This window comes from Anopheles ziemanni, chromosome 3, assembly GCF_943734765.1.
Source record: "Anopheles ziemanni chromosome 3, idAnoZiCoDA_A2_x.2, whole genome shotgun sequence".
Lineage (NCBI taxonomy): Eukaryota > Metazoa > Arthropoda > Insecta > Diptera > Culicidae > Anopheles > Anopheles ziemanni.
This window is the reverse complement of record NC_080706.1, coordinates 1921519-1938782: the sequence shown is the minus strand read 5'-3', so window position 1 is coordinate 1938782 and position 17264 is coordinate 1921519. Positions and strand designations below refer to the sequence as shown.

The 17264-nt window shown below is 44.6% G+C and overlaps 6 protein-coding genes across 7 annotated transcripts; 3 read left to right on the top strand and 3 right to left on the bottom strand.

The window, feature by feature from the left end:
* Window positions 1-1552: 1552 nt before the first annotated feature.
* Window positions 1553-5220, bottom strand: LOC131286059 (cysteine-rich hydrophobic domain-containing protein 2). The gene is made up of 3 exons (XM_058314923.1): window positions 3897-5220; window positions 2714-2924; window positions 1553-2632 (listed from the first exon to the last, which is right to left on the bottom strand). The coding sequence occupies exons 1-3, from the start codon at window positions 4013-4015 to the stop codon at window positions 2465-2467; spliced, it is 498 nt and encodes a 165-aa protein (XP_058170906.1). The 5' UTR covers window positions 4016-5220; the 3' UTR covers window positions 1553-2464.
* A 717-nt stretch (window positions 5221-5937) lies between these two features.
* Window positions 5938-6730, top strand: LOC131288007 (short coiled-coil protein B). The gene is made up of 2 exons (XM_058317103.1): window positions 5938-6092; window positions 6170-6730. The coding sequence occupies exons 1-2, from the start codon at window positions 6041-6043 to the stop codon at window positions 6508-6510; spliced, it is 393 nt and encodes a 130-aa protein (XP_058173086.1). The 5' UTR covers window positions 5938-6040; the 3' UTR covers window positions 6511-6730.
* Window positions 6731-7082: 352 nt separating this feature from the next.
* LOC131288473 (probable asparagine--tRNA ligase, mitochondrial) lies at window positions 7083-8681 on the bottom strand. Its single transcript, XM_058317610.1, has 2 exons — window positions 8530-8681; window positions 7083-8460 (listed from the first exon to the last, which is right to left on the bottom strand). The coding sequence occupies exons 1-2, from the start codon at window positions 8656-8658 to the stop codon at window positions 7162-7164; spliced, it is 1428 nt and encodes a 475-aa protein (XP_058173593.1). The 5' UTR covers window positions 8659-8681; the 3' UTR covers window positions 7083-7161.
* A 387-nt stretch (window positions 8682-9068) lies between these two features.
* LOC131288474 (uncharacterized) lies at window positions 9069-9698 on the top strand. The gene is made up of 2 exons (XM_058317612.1): window positions 9069-9337; window positions 9401-9698. The coding sequence occupies exons 1-2, from the start codon at window positions 9069-9071 to the stop codon at window positions 9696-9698; spliced, it is 567 nt and encodes a 188-aa protein (XP_058173595.1).
* A 63-nt stretch (window positions 9699-9761) lies between these two features.
* Window positions 9762-10403, bottom strand: LOC131288475 (small ribosomal subunit protein uS19). Its single transcript, XM_058317613.1, has one exon. The coding sequence runs from the start codon at window positions 10284-10286 to the stop codon at window positions 9837-9839; it is 450 nt and encodes a 149-aa protein (XP_058173596.1). The 5' UTR covers window positions 10287-10403; the 3' UTR covers window positions 9762-9836.
* A 1086-nt stretch (window positions 10404-11489) lies between these two features.
* LOC131288472 (importin subunit alpha-3) lies at window positions 11490-14454 on the top strand. 2 transcript variants are annotated; one of them, XM_058317608.1, is made up of 6 exons: window positions 11490-11664; window positions 11760-11893; window positions 12498-13379; window positions 13532-13858; window positions 13940-14116; window positions 14211-14454. In XM_058317608.1, the coding sequence occupies exons 2-6, from the start codon at window positions 11825-11827 to the stop codon at window positions 14310-14312; spliced, it is 1557 nt and encodes a 518-aa protein (XP_058173591.1). In that variant the 5' UTR covers window positions 11490-11664; window positions 11760-11824; the 3' UTR covers window positions 14313-14454. The 2 variants fall into 2 exon arrangements, with proteins under 2 accessions (XP_058173591.1, XP_058173592.1); XM_058317609.1 differs by having other exon boundaries at window positions 11490-11693.
* Window positions 14455-17264: the final 2810 nt, after the last annotated feature.

Here is a 17264-nt window from a genome sequence, read left to right as displayed (position 1 = left end):
TCATAGTAGGCCGATTTGTATTTGTTTTCAATTCACAGCACATTCTTCAATATTTTCACAATAACTTACTCACATGCTAGATCACAAATTATCCATCGGTTGACGTGCAGACCACTAAACTGCGTACTTCTCGCCGCTACTGGCCAACGCAAGACCGGCAAAGAGGATGTGCCAAACACGTGCTCCACACGTTGGAGAATCTCACAGTTTACTGTATCTTGTTTTGCCTGGGCCACAAGCAAGGGTACGTTTCTAAGAAAAACTAAAACAGTGTGCGCACAGAGGAGCAAAAGACGCCCAACTGAAAACGAAAATCACCGATGACGCATCCTGTCAAAGTGCCGGCAAATGCATAACGGTTTGGGTATAGGCAAGAGGCCAGGCAAAACAACCCCCGGTGGTTGCTCATGACCCTACTTACTACTGCTTCTGCTGCCGCTGTTGATTGCTGTTGGTCGTAACCAGACACACAGGTGGCGTCTGCAACGCACTGTCTGCACCGCCTGTCGCCAACAAGCCGCGCGCCGGGAATGGGGAATGAATGGACGGAAGGATTTTTTTCGTTCCGTCTACACGACATCATGGGTAAATTTTCCCTCTTCCCTGGAAAGCGATATCGCGCATATTCCGTACTTACCCCTCTCTGTTGCGACGAATGCATTAATGGGGCCTCTAAACTAAACACACTGCACCACATTCGATAGAGAATTACAATAACGAAAATGCACACCCAAGCGCCGTAGCGTGACGCGTCAACCCTTTCGAAAAGAATGAATCGTTCCAACACGCTTGCCGTCCAGGATTCCATTTCGTTTGCCTTAGGTCGGGAATCGGAGGTATGCATAGTGATTCGGTAAAATAAGAAATAGCCGAGCCCACCGCCTTCCGGATTCATGTTTGAACCATTTTATTTTCCACTGCTACTCTGCACGTTTATTTCCGTAGCCTTTCTTTTGCTCCTTTTTTTACTCCTTCCAGGCCAAATAACAGTACAGTATCGGCAAGGACTGGATATATTGTTTCTTTGCGTTTCCTGATGAGTGTTTTTCTATGTCGTATAAAAATGCTAACACTACTTTTCCTCTGGGAACCAATCGTCGGGTGATATTCGCAACCCTTGCGCACCTTGTACTAGCTAAGCGTCCGGAACTCTAAACAGAAAACAAAGGACATAACCTTTTTCCTTACTTTAGCGTTTGATATTGTGCATTTTGAGCAAATCATTTCCTAGCGGTGCTCCAGCGGACGCTAGAGCAAGAAATGAAATAAGAATCCCTTTTCGTTGGAAAGAACTACACAATTTTGTAAATGAACCCGTACGCGCAAGTTGATTTAAACAAACATTTGTGATCGTTACTACCAAATGAAACATATAAAACACAACAATGAATTTGCACAAACGCCTCACCATCACTAGCAGTTCGAGGAGCATACATTTCAGAACCGAATTGAGTTCGGGCCAAAAAAAACACTGCCGTTTGCTTTTAATGTTTTCTACGGTCTACAATCTAATATCCCTAAGTCTCCGATGTACACTTTCTTTTTATTGATTTTTCGACAAAGGAAAAGGGAAAGCTCACCAATTCTAACAATGTTTACGATTTAACAAAGCCAGCTTTCCAGAAACAGCTTTCAAATACCCTTGTTTCAGTTAATTTTCTTAATTCATTAATTTTTATTATCGATAACGTATCCACAATTCTTCAAGGTAATGGCCACCGGATCTTTCCCCGGCAAATTTCCTGTACTAGTCCTTTCCTCCATCCAATCCGGTACGTACCGATACCATTCTCGCTATAAAATTCTATACACTATACAAACACTTAACTTTTTTTTTGTTTCTTTTTTCTCGTGCCTACATTCGGTGTAAAATTTTGTATCGGTACTGCAACAATCTGCAATTCGTAATCATTTTCTAGCATGGTTGCGTTATGCTATATCCACGCCGATTGCACAGTTGCATTGTTATCCTAGCATCGATTTCACAAATTAAAAAAAAGATAGACTAATCGTATAAATCGTAGGAAATGGTAGTATGTCTAAAATAAAATACCGATTAATCGAATCATGTTTGACTATCAAAGGTTACGCGAAATCTACAGAATAAGGTATCAGCTTCTCCTATGGGTGTGTGTGGGATGATTGAGATGGATTATAAGACGGATAAGACATACGCACATTTGCTAATAGTTTGTTGCTAATTCACTTATGCTAAGCTGTTTAACGCAAATCATCGGTTATTGAAAATAAGATCAATGCTTTGCGGAACCACATTTGTGAGCCCGATTTTATCACCTCTCGTTCACCCAACCCCCCGATTGCTTCTGGCAAACTCTAACAACATCGAGGCACCGCAGATGGAAGTAGATTTTCCTTTTACTCCCGTTTCTTAGTTGTCCACGCTACGCCCCATGTTCTGGGTTGCCCGCGTTCCACTACTGTGCCAAAGGATGGTAGATGGGTTCTAGTCGGGTCGGTAGATTGGCGTTTTCGGTATGAATTCTATTAACAACACATATTCCATCATCGAGTTGGAATCACACTGCTGCTTGCTGAGGCGCCAGTGCAATCCGAGCTTGTGGTAGAGATGACTATTTTCCCACTCGAGCAGTTTGTTCAGCGTGTGCTGCGTCTAGCAGTAAAGAAAGCATGTAAGTTCAAGCCATCGCTGATTTCCGCGGTGATTCACGCCGTCCGTCGTCGTTCCACTTACCCTCTTACTTAAACATATCACAGGCCATAGAGAACATCCTAACGTACAGCAGCAGCATACGCATCCGCAGAACAACCACTTCACGTTCACCGGTAGCGTTTTCTTCAGCACCGTATTGATTCGCATGACGGTGGCTTTGAATTCTTCCGGTGCAACGCGCGACACCAGACCGGCTGGGAATTGCACGTTGAAACGATTGCTCAAACCGAAGCTGTAACGAGAGGTTTGCAAGAAGATGGTTGCAAAATAAATAAACTACTAAACGAGCGTCATTAAACGGATTTCTCCCTCTCTCTCTTTTTAAACAAACTGCCCATTCGCGAACGATTTGCAAGTTTTTAATTGCAATCACGTGTAAATCATCCAAGAATCGGATGTTTGCGGGAATTCAATAAAACTTAGCATCACAGCTATTTCACCCGTTTTTGATATTAGACCATCTTTTGGCGCTGATTCATAGCGGGGCAATAAGCATTTGTTTACGTGTGCTGGATGATGTTTAGATTTTGAGATTTTCTATAAATGATGCGCGCCCAAAAAACCTCACATGGAATTGCTTGGATGCTTGGATAACAAGAGTTTTACATCGATACCTCATTCAGCTTATCGGAACATGATGATTCGTAAAGCGCATAGTATACTAATTATTAGTCTGTTTTAAACTAACTTTGAAGCATTTCTTAAACGTTCAAATTACCCACAAATCATTTCAAAATAAACAGCGCCTTTTGTGGTGCGATTTCATATGTTTTAACTTTCGCCTTTCATCACAAGACCTCCAAAGTTGTTTCATGGAAGGGTCGGGGTGGCTCATCACTTCCATGTCTTGCCTGCCCGCGGTGCGTATCGTTTTCGCGCTTTGCTCTCGTTCGCTCGTCTTACGTTTTCCATTTTCTGCCCTTCTCGGGCCATGCCATCAATGCCCCATGCCGTGGCTAGGCATTGTGTAACCTGGCACACGAAAACGAAATCGAAACGCGGCACCGAATGGATCCGAAAAACCAGAGCAACGGTGGAGACCGCAGATCGGTTGTGTAAGCGAGCAATCTTCACAAGCAGGCCGTGCGACTTACATTGATAAATTTACACTATTGAATGACTGTTCGTTTGCGATGGCTGTCCGGTTTAGAAATTATCGCCCCCACACGACAAGCGGACACTGTCGGTGACGTTGACTACTTACACTGTCATATTGCCTGCGCCACGAATCACAATCGGATCCGGAACCATCTGCACGTGTGCTTCCTCCAAGTTTTCCTCCGAAAGCTCCTGCTCCTCGTAGATTGCGTCGAAATCAGCCATCGTGTTGCCGCGGAACCCAAAGGATGTCCTTGACGATGCTCTTAGACGACGCTATTTAAAGTAGACGACCCCTCTTCTATCGGGAGGCCTTTTGTCGCCCCCCTTTGGCTGGGATTATGTTCAGCTTCTTCCTCCCCTGCAGTTCGGGGGCGTCGATCGTTCTTGACCAGAATGTGTATCGGCGAGGCACTCTGGTGTGGTTTGTTTCAACTCTTTGCAGTGTAAACAAAAACAGAGTACGCAAACAAAGAAATGCAGCACCTGCAGTAATCCATTCTGTGTCAAACGATTACAGACATTCGCATTTAGCTCGCACTCGCTGTCTGGGCGATGTTTGTCTGCCTTTCGTACTCATTCAAACAACAGCAAATCGACGACTGCTCCTCTACTCCTCATAGCACGCCAGCGCTGACCAAAGGCGCTACGCTTCGGCTTGTATTTTGCTTCGCCTACGAATAATGCACATCTTGGCACCAGTTTGCCTGCACTTTTACTGAAGCGAATGTGCACACAGAATGCAGATTGGTTTTGCATACGATTAACGTACAGGCGCACGCACACCACTGCTCACCGAATGCATATTTTCCGCAGACTATGCACTTTTGTGGGCAGCCCTTTCGAACGGACGGTGAGGTTTCTCTCTTCGATTTGGCCCGACTGCAATAATACGTAATACACGGCCCACGACCCTGGGTTGAAAGTTGCCCTTCTCCCTTACGGTGAACTCGCGCGCGCACCGAACACGATCGACAACTACGAAAGAAACTGCCCACGGGCAGTGCTGCTGTTTCCCGTTTTCCACCACCTTATCTAGTTTTCACTGGATGTGCGACGATACGAGCAATGCTCCGTAGAACGAAACCCAATAAATCGATACAGTTCTTTGCCTCGGAACAGCGTAAAGCTATCACAACTGTGGCGTGCCAATGCGTTCTTTGTTTTGCACTGCTAACAACAAGCAGATTCTTCACTACTTCTTCTTGGTTCAGCAGCACTCTCTGCCTTCGACGTCAACAGAGCAACACTGTGCAGTCGATTGAACCAAGCACAAAGATTCCTAGTGACCTCCTGCGTTGTTAGTAGGTTTAAACCACACACTGGTCCAGACTGGCCTCACTTTTTTCCAGATTGCTCCAACGGTTCCGAGGCGTACGATGTTGGTGGAAATTTTCCTGTGCGTAGTACGCAACAAGCACTTCCACTTTCTTTCCGTGAAAGTGCCAGTGAGGACAAACGACACTCTAGTGTTGTGTCAATCGCGATTCGGAAGATTCGAAGAATCGATCCCTAGACGGATTCTAAAGATTTGAATCCCATCTGACGGATTGTAAAGATTTGATTAGGATTCGAATCAGATTTGATTGGTTTGGGATTCGTATCAGATTTGATTTGTTTGGGACTTGATTTGATTCGATTTTGACTTGATCCTAAACTATTTGAATCGACTAACAATGATTTGAGTCGAATTAGCCACATATCGAGTCGATCTAGAGACAATGTAATTGATTTCAGTTTACTCAAATCAAACGCTGGGTAGAATGGTTTATTGGATATAGATTGAGTTTTTCACGCGATTTGCAAGTTAGGCTCTAGAAAAATTCCTGGAACCTATTTTTTACAAAGAAATACTGTAGAATGTCCATTATCCGAGTTATTCTACCCAACCAAACCCATTAAGCCCACGGAGTGACAATGGTTCAGATCAGGACCAGACCATTTTTACCGGATTCTGAATAAAACTATCACTCAAAATTGATAATTTTCTTAAGACAGTAGTTAATGGTTTTTTATCGAAAGATTCGAATCCCTGCAGGGATTCAGTTTCCCCATCATCAGAGGCAAGGTTTATAGTACAAAATTCGCCGTGCTGCACTTTCGATGACATTTTCGCCCCTTTTCGTTTGTTTTGCACAAATGGCATATTGGTCATTGCCTGCAAAAAACAGTGATCTGAAGAAAAGTTTTCCTCGGAAGTAATTTCCGTCGACGAGCAACTCGAGCAAAATTCTTTCTATCGAAGCAATCATGTCGTTGAAATCCCAGGATGATATTCCTCTTGCGGATGATGACTTAGAGGGTAAGCACTTATTGGAGGCTGTCGAAAACGAATGGGTCAAAAATGTATTGATCTCAACTCTCGGTTCTTCACTGCAGTCATCATCAACGACGACGAGAGTGCGAAGTACATGTGCAATGGACGGTCGTTGGATTCGATTGCCAGTTCGTACACCAACGGAAACTCCAGCCCACAGCAATTTCTGGAAAACGAAAGTCCGGATGCGGACGAACAGGAGGAGAAGGCTCGGCTCATTGCTCAAGTGCTCGAGCTACAGAATACTCTTGACGACTTATCGCAACGTGTGGACAGTGTGAAGGAAGAAAATCTTAAACTTCGTTCCGAGAACCAGGTGCTCGGACAGTATATCGAGAATCTTATGTCCGCTTCATCGGTGTTTCAATCAACTTCACCAAATAATGTGCAAAAGAAAAAGTAAACGTTCTATAATGAGATGGAACAGCTGAATTACGATTCGCTGCGCTGAAGAGATATCGGTCTACTCGGAAGCCAAAGATATTCCACGTGCTGTTGCTAACTTGCTGTATTGCAAGCACACTAAGTGCCGTTGAGTAGCTTTACAATCATTCGACGGCGCTCTGCTTCTGAACAGGGGGTTTAATTTACATTCACGCTTTATTCGATGGCATAGTTGAAATGTGGTACAGAACCCAAGAACCATTGAATCAGATGTAAGACAGCCTCCCTACAACACAAACCGCGCCTTGCTAAAAGAAATAGCGAGTGGCAATAGATATTTGTTACATTTTTTCCTTTGTCGCTCAATGCCTACATCGATTAGCCAAGGGAAAGCTGATAGCAGACAAATACTGTATGATACTCACGGTGCATTTCATTCGTTTCTCAATTTACTCAAGTTTGATAGGTTTCTTAGGTTAAAGCATGATATTCTACTTCAGATTGGTTTGGCCTGTATCACAGTATCATTTCTTAAACCAATGCTACTTTAAGTATAGTCATTCATTCCTAAGACAGTGCTATAAGTCCTTTTGAAGAATTAACTTTTATTTCGTACCTAATAAATCGCTTTTATGTACACACACTACTTTAAGACGTTTTTCCTCCATGCCTACATAACGCAGTTATGTGCCCAACGTGGAAACGGTATCACATCCTTGATATTGTGAACATTTAACAACCACGATAGGTACCGTTCAAAACCCAAGCCAAACCCAGCCGTTGTGACGCCACCAAATTTTCGCAGATCCAAATACCACTGCAACAGGTCCACATTTGGAAGTTTACGTTGCAAACGATCGTAATTGTCCTCGCGAACGCTTCCTCCCACCAGCTCGCCCACATGCGGAACTAGCAAATCCAGCGCGTCGACAAGTTGGCCGTTCTGTTTGTTCTCGCGCATGTAGAACGACTTTATACTTTTGGGCCAGTAGCAAACGAATACGGGACTCTTGCAATAGTCTACTAGAAATAGCTCCTGCTCCTTGTTGATTCCTTCCAGTTCATCGACTGGTGACTTTAATTTACTCTGGTTCGCCTTTAACACGCGGATGGCTTCATCGTAATTCATTCGAGGGAATGGCTTTTCGGTCCACTCAAACGCCTCCTCTAATGGGCGCTCAGTGGTTAGTTTCCGAACTAGGCTCAAATCGGGCGCACTTTTTTCCAGCAGACATTTTGTGACATGCTTCACCATGTCTTCCACTCTGTCTGCTAGATCCTCAAGACTGTCCATAAATGCTTCTTCCAGTTCAAGCATATAAAACTCGGATAGGTGAATGTTGGATTTGCAGTTTTCCGCCCGAAACGTAGGACCGAAGGTGTAAACTTTGCCCAGACCATGTGACATTGCTTCAAGGTGCAGCTGCCCGGAAACGGTCAGGAAAGTTGCTCTATCAAAGTAGGCATGCTCCACGGGAACACCCTCTTTCATCATGGATTTGAGAAGCGTTTCGTTGGAAGGTTTCACCAGAAATGCTTCTCCTGCCCCTTCGCAATCGTTCGATGTAAGGATGGGCGTATGGATCTGGACAAAACCGTCCTTCGCTAGGTAATTGTTGAAAGCTCTCGTTGCTTCATGTCTCAGCCGAAATGTAGAACACATGGAGCTAACGCGCGATCGCAAATGTAAATGACTGCGAATGTACTCGGGTGGGTACGACTTTTTCGGGTAAAACGGAAAGCCTTCGGCTAGAGGACATTTGCCGATTTCGATTAAATTATCCACTTGTAGTTCAAGCTGATTCTTGGGTGTAGCGACTAGAGTGCCGCTCGCTTCAATCGAGGAACCATATGCTGTGTCGATGTGTTTCTCCTTGTTTACCACCAATTGGAAATTGGTTGGATCCGATCCATCGGTCACATCGACGAATAGATTTCCTTTCATTTTCCTTATCGATTTCACCCATCCCTAAAACGAACAAGAAACACCGGTTTATTGCACAACGTCGGAAGGAAAGGAAATAAACGCCGGGTTTACTTTAACGTTAACTTTATCGCCAGGTTTGCAGTTATTTGTAGAGAGGTCTTTTATTCGGTAATGCCGATAGCCGCGAACGAAATTTCGCATTGGATTTTCTAGAAACCGAAAATATATCGTAGAGGCCATGACGAAACGAATAGCTCCATATGTTTTTGTTTTGAAACAATCTACATTTGACAATTCTGGGTCTGTCAGGCATGTTTCGTCAATGGGATTTGAAAAACGATTTAAAAATCAGATTTCATTATTACCGTAAACTGATAATTTGAAGAAAAGATCGAAATTTAAAACGAATGTTTCGAACAAAGCCAACAAATTTGATTATTATAATTAGTTGTAGCAAATCATGGTCAGACACGAATTCCTTAGCGCTTTTTTCTTTGGTAACCATACCAACTAAATATTGCGACGCTTCGCTGTAGCAACATGTTTATGTGGAAGCCTTGGATCAAAGGTCTTTAAAAACCACCCTTGACATAGTATTCTTTTCTGTGTTCCGATAGAAATCAGTTCAATCTTAAGGCAGTGGTAATAAAATGCTTACCAAAAAAGAGAAACTACTCATCCGCCCATGGCAGATGCAGCGTTACATTAATCATAGAATAAAGGTTGTGACTGCCATGCCGGCTATCGATTTCCATCCACCACCGGAAAGGATTCATATTACCCAAAAGTTGAAGAAACAACAAAAGGAACTCGAAAGGAAGGAGAAAATCGAGCAGGAAAACATTCGGCTTCTGCAACGCCTTGGGGCCATAATGAGCAAGAAACGTCTTGATAATATCTGGACCTACACCCGTCCGAAGTGAGTCGTTTGATAGGCAATCTCAACGTGAACTGTATATTCTCCCAACGCCTTTCTTTCAAGCTTCCTGAGCAGGGAATACATCTACCCGGTCCGCCCCAAGACCGCTCCGGATTCGTCGGGTTATCCTCGATCATCAGCCAGAAAGATTGCCGATGTAACTACCTCTCCGCTGGCCAAGGGAAGCAAATCAACCCGTTGTACCGCCTGCAGCACATCAGCTCGCTTATCAACACAACTAAATCGGGTAACTCCAGAAGGTCGTATGCCCTGGGCCCCACAGAAGAAAACTACCAACCGGAAACTGCTGCAGGAGGCTGAAACTGAACAACACGTTTGCTGTCGATTCTGCTGCTGCTGAAGTGACCGTAACCATCACCAAACGACTTTAGTAACTAAAAACAAAGCAAGTAGATGCACCTAGTAGTTTGTTTACAATTGGTATTGTATTTTCAACGCGCTTTTGATGGAAAATAAACACCACACGCAATTTGCACTTTTACTTCAGCGGAATAAAACGCGAGCTGTGCGTGGCACCAATACCGGGACGACCGTGCTTGACGGGCTTGTACGTCATCGAGAACTCGCCCAGATAGTGACCGATCATGTCGGGTCTGATTTCCGTCTGGTTGAAGGTCTTGCCGTTGTAGATTCCCACGGTGGAACCGACCATCTCCGGGACGATGATCATGTTACGCAGATGGGTCTTCACACAGGCCGGCTTCTCATTCGGGGGAGTGTTCTTCTTCGCCTTTCGCAGCTTCTTGATCAGCGCCTGCGGCTTCCTGCGCTGGCCGCGCTTGAAACGCCGCTTGGCCCGGCTGTGCATCAGCTCCATCAGGGCCTCCTGCTTCATGTCCAGCAGCTGATCCAGATCCACCCCGCGGTAGGTGAATTTACGGAAAGTACGCTTCTTCTTGGTTCCATCCTCGGGCGCTTGGTCAGCCATGGTTGGCGTTCAGATCGTTCAGTGGATCAGAAACTCCCAAATTATCCGAAATTTCGCGAGGTTTTACGCGACACTCGTACTCCTTCGAAGAGTCCGGAAGGGAAAGAAGGTTTTGACATTTACTAAACACGGATGTGGCAGTACGCATAAATACCGGCTGTCAGCAGTGAATGAAATAAGCCCTTTCTCTGCGTTTCGGACCTTTTTTCTGATATTGATTTTTTTTAACAATAATGTTCGTTGCAATGGATTAAAATGATTTATTAAGTGGCGCACAAAAGAGTTAGTTTGAAATTAGGTACAATACTCATCCAAACCATTTCTCTTGGTTTTATTTTTTCGAATCGACGATGTTAAATTACATCAGTTGTAGTAAAATATTCATGTTAAAATATTGTAAATATTTTTTCTAGATAATAATTGTATCCGAGAAGGCTCTTTGAGCCCAATTTTTAGGATATTGTATTTTATTTATGCGTTTCTTGATTTCCATTTTCTTTTGCTGCATAGGCACACTAAACAGAAACAGAAACGCTAACTTTCCCTGCGTTCCTTCATTGACAGATAGGACATCCGAGGTAGTGGTGGGAAAATGGTATCCCTGCGGATTCGAATCAGAAAGATTCAAATCCATTCTGAGGTCCGGATCTTCAACTTCAAACCCCAATCCGTCATATCACAGGGTTTCGATATAATGGAATGTTTCAATAGGTAAAGAGAACGTTTTAAAAGCATACAGAATATTTTCAACCATTTGAGACAACTGTTGTTTGGTATGGTAAGCTGTAATGTAGTCCTGTGGTAACATTCCATTATCGAAACTCTGTATTCCAAGTTTGCAATATTTCATTTTCCAACCAGGTTCTTCTACGAAAGATTAATTTAAGCAATTAGGTTATTTAAAATAACCATAGCTCGTTGACAGATTCGTTCTGGTGGTGGGTTATCCTAATTTAAATCCCCATCAAATCACAACTGATAACTCGTTTTTTTGTAATAAAACATGCCACACATTTCCGATGTCACCTTCACCACTGTAAGTAGTTCTGTGTAATGAAATCGGAATTGATTCAAATCGCTAGAATCCATCAAGTTGGGATTCGAATCTTTGGAATCCGTGCAGGGATCGAATCTTCGGGTCTTCCTAATCCCGATTCTGCCAACACTAGATCCGAAGTCAGACGTCCATCTTCCGGAAGTCAAAAAGAAGTAACGTGAAAATTTTGTGGCAAGATTCTGATGCGAGGATAAAATTGATTCCTTTGTTTTTGGTGTATAGAGCATCGGTTCGGTTGCGCTCAGTGAGGTGTGCACAAGTGCCGCGGCAGTGAACGGATTTCGGAGGCACATTTGGCCTGAAACCAGTTGCGGGCGACAGGTGCGAATGGACAGAATATTCGCGATTCAGTAAAATCTGACAGCCGACGATAGTGTGATACATCGTACAACCCCCTATCTGCCATCTTATTTCAGTTGGTACCTTCGTGTCGAGTGAGTGAGCAAAGCAGCAGCACAGAAATAAAACTCCCTCTACGAAAATGGCGTCGATAGATTCGCAGTCGAAAAATCGAATGCAGGGATTCAAAAACAAAGGCAAGGATCAAGATGTAAGTATTTTTCTGCACCGATGGAGTTGTTTATTTTGGTACAACCTAAAACCAGCATTATGCGTTGTGCATGGCACGACCCGTGGATGGGATGGTAAAACATAAATTTTTTTTTTACTTTTTCCACTCGGTGACGGCAGTGAATTACGTTGCTGTGCAAGTGACCCGCGAGGCGCAAAAGATTATTTGTTGAGCGGTATCAGTCTCGCCTTCTGCCGCCCGCCTTCAGCGATCATATTGATGCACATTCAATTCATATTTTATGATTCACCGCTTCACAGTTTTCTTTTCATCCATACACCGTTTTCGAGGGCGGTGAAGTTCGGTGCATCGCTTGTTTCTTTGTGTGCGCAATACCTCTCGAGGGTCACCGATGATGAGTGTTTGGCTATGAAATAGTTATTCCGGTACCGTGCCGAAAAGAGTCATGGTTGAATATTTGATGTTTTTATCTGAAAATGTTCGACTATCAACTACGGTGAACTATTCCGGTTCGGTTTTCTACCTTGTTTTTATGCTACCCGTCATCGGAAACGATACCCACCCTACCCTTGATTTCACAATCGTTCACCAACATTCTCTTTTCGGTTTGCACTTCTTGTAGGAGATGAGGAGACGGCGAAACGAAGTGACGGTGGAACTACGCAAAAACAAAAGGGAAGAGACCATCCTGAAGCGGCGCAATGTTCCGCAGACCGCGGAATCGACCGACGAGGAAGACTACACCCTGCAATCCAACTTGAAGAAGCTGGTCGAGAAGGCGGCAAACAGCAGCGACAAAGAGGGCCAGCTGATGGCAGTCCAGGCCGCGCGCAGATTATTGTCGTCCGATCGCAACCCGCCGATCAACAATCTGATCGATAGTGGCATTCTCCCGATTTTGGTCAATTGTCTCGAGCAGGATGACAACCAGGTGCTGCAGTTCGAGGCGGCCTGGGCCCTCACAAACATCGCCTCCGGAACGGCCCAACAGACGAATCAGGTGGTGCTGGCCGGTGCCGTGCCACTGTTTCTGCGTCTGCTTAGCTCGCCTGCGCCGAACGTGTGCGAGCAGGCCGTTTGGGCGCTCGGCAACATCATCGGCGATGGACCGGGCCTACGCGACTACGTGATTAAGCTCGGCGTCGTACAGCCGCTGCTGTCCTTCATCAAGCCGGAAATCCCGATCCCGTTCCTGCGCAACGTCACCTGGGTGATCGTGAACCTTTGCCGCAACAAGGATCCGGCACCACCGGTCGCTACGATTCACGAGATTCTGCCAGCGCTGAACATGCTGATCCACCACACGGACATCAACATTCTGGTCGATACGGTGTGGGCCCTAAGCTATTTGACCGACGGCGGCAATGAACAGATTCAGCTCGTCATTGACAGTGGCGTCGTGCCGAAGCTCATACCACTCCTGTCGCACGTGGAAGTTAAGGTACAGACTGCCGCTTTGAGAGCTGTTGGCAATATTGTCACTGGATCAGACGATCAGACGCAGGTATGTAGCCAGGACTGAGACATTTTCAACTGTTCGATGGTGGTTCAATTGTAAGATTGCCTAAATGACATGTAAACACCATCCCATCCTTCATTCCCTTCATTTAGCTTAGTTTTGCATAATAATAACATCAATGCTTTTCTTGCCTCTAGGTCGTGCTGAACTGTGATGCTCTGTCGCATTTCCCAAATCTGCTGACCCATACCAAGGACAAGATTCGCAAGGAAGCCGTCTGGTTCCTGTCCAACATTACCGCAGGCAATCAGTCGCAGGTGCAGGCCGTCATCGACGCTGGATTGTTGCCGAAGATTATTGAAAATCTGAAGCACGGTGACTTCCAAACGCAGAAGGAAGCTGCTTGGGCTATCAGCAACCTCACGATCAGCGGTAATCGTGAGCAGGTGGCCCAGCTGATACACGACAGGGCTATTCCTCCGTTCTGCGACCTGCTCCTGTGCCAGGACAGTCAAGTGATTAATGTAAGTGTTAGCCACGGGGTGGCGTTTGAGGATCCGATTCGAGACGTCTAGACAATCTTTCTACCTTCCCCCATCATTCAGGTCATTTTGGACGGTATCAACAACATGCTGAAGCTGGCTGGACCACACTCAGAGCACATCGCCAACCTAATCGAAGAGTGCGATGGAGTGTCAAAGATCGAGAATTTGCAAAACCACGAAAATCTCGAAATCTACAAGCTGGCATACGATATCATCGAGCAGTTCTTCTCGGACGATGTAAGTATCTTCGTACACCACCGACCCTGTTATACATTGCCCTTTTTTGCGCGGTTGAATAATATGATTTCTTTATTTTTCACCTTCGTTTTAGGCGGATGAGGCTGTCCTTGAAGACCTCAGACCTGCTGCAGACGACAACGCGTTCCAGTTCAACCAGAACCCGAATATTCCTCGCGACGGATTCAACTTCTAAGGGTTTCGATCCCGTATATATCGCCCAAGACACGTTCACCTAGGACATACACTTAGACACACACACACACACACATACTCACAGGGACGATCTTTGATACGAGGACACAAGCGTTCGTCAGTGGAGGTAATCAGCTTCTTGCGCTTTATTACAGCAAGGATTTTGTTCTAAATGCGGATATTTTCTGGACTTATTACGTTAAACGTTAGAATCACGCCAATTAATCGATCGATTATTTAAGTGCTAAATTTTCACCAAGGGAACGTTCATCATCAGAATTAGTTTTGTTATATTTTTCTTGCATACTGTTTATACAGCAGATAGTATATACAATGGTGTGTGCTCGTATGTGAATAGGGCAATATGACACAGTTGCTAGCGTAGAAAAAGGCTGGCAATTCCGCCCATACGAGCACAATATTCCCTATTCTAGAGTGTAGTACAGCTCAGCCATCTCTGCTGGTGGTCCCTTGTTTTCCGTTATTAAAATCGAAATATAGGAAAATTGTAAACTTAATCCAGCAGCATGCAGCTGTAGCATGCATGCAATAATGGAATTACTAAAGAACCAAGTAATCAGAATCTTCTTGCGGTACGTTCATTCGTCGGTATTCGTTATCGATCATACAGGCAACTCATTACATTAGTCGGTGTAGCAAGCTGAATTAGGCATAGTTTGGAAAATGGATCGTTAAGCCTAAAACGAATAAAGCGTCTGGATAACTCAGGACGCTTTCACTCACCATACGGAGTTATGCAAAAAAGGAGATAAAAGGCAGATTCGGCAACAGGAGGAGGCGGCTCCTCGCAGCGCGCATTTTTGTGTGTCGATTTTGGTTTATTGAAAACTGCAAACTCCTCTTCTCGTCCGCTGCACACTGACGATCGCTTATCCCTCCCTCTTATCGTTTTGGACTTTACAGAGACGAAAAACTAAAGACTTCCATATACTTGTAGAATAGGTGAGTGGAAGATGCAGTAAAAGTGACGAGTTCTATCACGTAAATTAGAAGCAATGCCATTGTATCATTCAATTATACTAACTAACTACAGACACACATCGGAAAGTAAATCAACGTAAAAAGTGAGAGCTGTTCTGGAAGAAACAGAAGGGGGGTACAAGCACACACCTACACGAACGATCAGTGCTCTGGCTGTAATGTGAATAATTTTACAGGCTGATTAGTAGAATTTGCAGCTGAGGAAGCTAAGAGATATATATATAAAGATTGTGATCCGCTGGTAGAGGGCGACCGCTACAAATGGTGGCAAACTCTCCGCGAGGCAGAAGAAAGTGCCGAATCGACGTCTCCTAGTTCTGTTATCCTCCGCTGATACGCGCGGAAGGATACACTTAACTGTTGACTTTTACTACGCTTTTTTTTTAGTATTCTGCTTTACGTGGTGTTTATTTCAACGGGCTGCTAGTGATGTTCAAGGACACTGGGTGCTGCTGCTGCTTCCAGATGCAGTGGACGACCCTTTCGAATGCTCGTTATGGGAGCAACATTGCGCAAATGATAGAGATGTGTAGAGATGAAAATGTCCCATTTGGAATAGATGGAGGTGGAAAATGCGGATACTAGCATTTTTAGAATGAAAATTTAATCCTACGTTATTATATTGATTGTTGATCAAGACACAAAGGAAGTGGGCTGTTTGTGTGTGTGTGTATGTGGGTGTGGGTGTAGTAGGAGAATGAACAAAGTGAGAGAGAATCAAAGATAGGAAAACATAGCAAATCACACGCAGCAAGCAAACAAATCAATTTGAGGGACAAAGCAGAGCAATGTTACTAAAAATGACGAAAGTGTCAGTAAAGGATACTTCCTGATCCTTTTTTTTTTTTTTTGTTTTGGTGATCATAATGCACACCCTCTCTGGAACGGCCCGGTGTGTTTGCGATGTGAGGCCGTAGGTAAATAGAAGATGGAGCTAAAGAAAAGCAGGAATACAAATTTAGAATGAAAGGATCATTCAACACACTCACAGCTACTACTGCAACAACGACGACGATGGGAGAAACATATTATTACTTGGCGCCGCCTTCGTGAGTGAGCATTAGTAGGCAAAGATATTTTTGTAAAATAGAGTCTTTTTAAAATCGAATCCTCCACAGTGTGTGTTGCATTGTCGCGATCCAAATCACCCACCCCACCCTATATGGTGGTGGGGCGGGAGCTATTGGCGCAGCAGAGCACAGTTAGTAATGGTATCTTGGGATATTAATGGCTGTTGAGGGGGAAAGTAATTTATTTTCTACGGGGTATACCTAGAAAGCACACGCGAGAAGGGAAGTGAAACTTGAGCTTTTGAGCGCGAACGCGGGCAGCCACCAATGGTGGATAGGAAAAAAAGCATAGCACACAGCAGCGAGAGAGAACAATGTAAAAGTTGTATAATACGTCGCGATTTATATGCGATACGAAATCGAAGGCTGAACTATTATTTGTAAAGAGAGTGGTAGCATGAAAACGAATTTTCCACTACAGTTTTTCTTCTCTGTGCTCCTCGGGAGTCCCTTGCAATAAACGGGGATGTTCCTTCGAGTGCCGAGAGATAGGGGATGACCCTCGACAAAGTCCGCGCATGTTGTGTGTGTGTGTGTGTGTGGAAAGCACACTCAGTTAAGCTTTAAAAACATGGAATAGTAAAAGGGCCTACGGCCAAGGCATAAAATTAGACGCCAGTGAAGGAAGCAGACCGAGCCAGGTTCGGGTGCGCGTATTCTTGGAGAAGCGGTGCACTACTTGAGGTGTGCGTGTGTGTGTGAATTGTTGGTCAGTTGCATCACATTTGTTGTGGACTGCCAAACGAAGCACAAATGCGCGTCTTCTTTTACACAACTATGCGTCTCTCACCGATGGGATGGTGTTTTCCCCCCCTTCCTCTAAGGAGGGGGCCTCCAAAACATGGCGCATACGAAAATGCCGTTGGGTGGTTGATAAGGGA